This window comes from Acanthisitta chloris, unplaced genomic scaffold (genome assembly GCF_000695815.1).
Source record: "Acanthisitta chloris isolate BGI_N310 unplaced genomic scaffold, ASM69581v1 scaffold17655, whole genome shotgun sequence".
NCBI lineage: Eukaryota > Metazoa > Chordata > Aves > Passeriformes > Acanthisittidae > Acanthisitta > Acanthisitta chloris.
The window spans coordinates 5,619-6,905 of NW_008672309.1; the positions used below are offsets into that span (position 1 = coordinate 5,619).

A 1,287-nucleotide genomic window follows, 5' to 3' on the forward strand; every position below is an offset into this window, starting at 1 on the left:
TCCTTCACCTGGTGATGGGTTTTTTTCCTTGCCTTTAGCATGAGGCATATTTTCTCCTGTACCCAGTGCTGGGCTCAGGATTTTATTTCATCCAGCGTCTTCCATGAGGAGAATTGCCATGAGGTTGTTGAGGTTTAGGAGTTTGTTGGGTTTGTGGTTTGGTGGTTGGTGAGGTGGTTTGGGGTTTGTTTGCTTTTCTTAGGTGATTTATGAGTGGGGTTTTTTTCCTTGCCTTTAGCATGAGGCATATTTTCTCCTGTACCCAGTGCTGGGCTCAGGATTTTATTTCATCCAGCGTCTTCCATGAGGAGAATTGCCATGAGGTTGTTGAGGTTTAGGAGTTTGTTGGGTTTGTGGTTTGGTGGTTGGTGAGGTGGTTTGGGGTTTGTTTGCTTTTCTTAGGTGATTTATGAGTGTTTTCTGTGTTTTTAGATGCAGATATCCCAGTGGAGAGTGACACAGATGATGATGGACCTCCACGGATCAGCCTGGCTGAAATGTTGGAGGATCTCCATATTTCTGAGGATGCCACTGGTGGGGAGGGAGCAGAGATGCTGACAGAGTAACAGTGCATTAATCAAGGCAAAAAATATTCCTTTGGGGAGGAAAAAGTCCCCAAAACATAACTAAACATCACAAACTGATCCCATGATCACAAAAATCAGCATGATAACTACCACTGTACCCCCAGATAATAGTTCTGAATTAGCATTTTATAGATAATCTTCTAGTTAAATTCCTGGTTCAAGTATTGCAGTATAAGTTCCACAAGTTCCTCCCATCCCTGAGTGCTCTTCCCTTGCACTTTCTGCAGTGTAAACTTGAGGGTTATCCATTGGAAACCTGGAGACAACTGGTAAGGAAAGATGTTCAGAGAGGGGAGAGGTTTAAGTGAAGTTTGCTGGATTAGTTGGTAAAATACCTACTGCTGTTGCTTTAATTGCTGCACATCGGGAGGGTTTTCCCTGTCTTAATCTTCTTGGCACAATGGTTTGAATGTTTTGTTATTCAATCTATTATTCTAGATTATTCCACATGTTAATATTTTGTGGAGGCTCAAAGATGTACTTCCTGTTCCCTTGGTAAAGGAACTCCAGATCTACATGTTGTATCCACAAAAGCCTTCCCTGGAAAGCCATTGAGAAAGACTGGAAAATGCTTTTGAGTGTAATGAATATTGTACTATAATGAATATTGTACTATATTTCATGCCTGTAGCAGTGGGTTAAAGGCATAATATCTAATTAATAAATCAGCTATGAAAAATCTATAGCGATATTTTTGGTC

The 1,287-nt window shown here is 40.9% G+C and overlaps 1 protein-coding gene across 1 annotated transcript in view; it reads left to right on the forward strand.

Annotated features, from left to right (window-relative positions):
* Nucleotides 1-566, forward strand: part of NMD3 (NMD3 ribosome export adaptor) — a gene marked incomplete at its 5' end in the record, with an annotated part of 5,919 nt that extends 5,353 nt beyond the window's left edge. The window contains one exon of the mRNA XM_009074471.1: nt 433-566. Within this exon, the coding sequence (XP_009072719.1) occupies nt 433-566 (134 nt within the window). The remainder of the gene's footprint in view (nt 1-432) is intronic.
* Nucleotides 567-1,287: the final 721 nt, after the last annotated feature.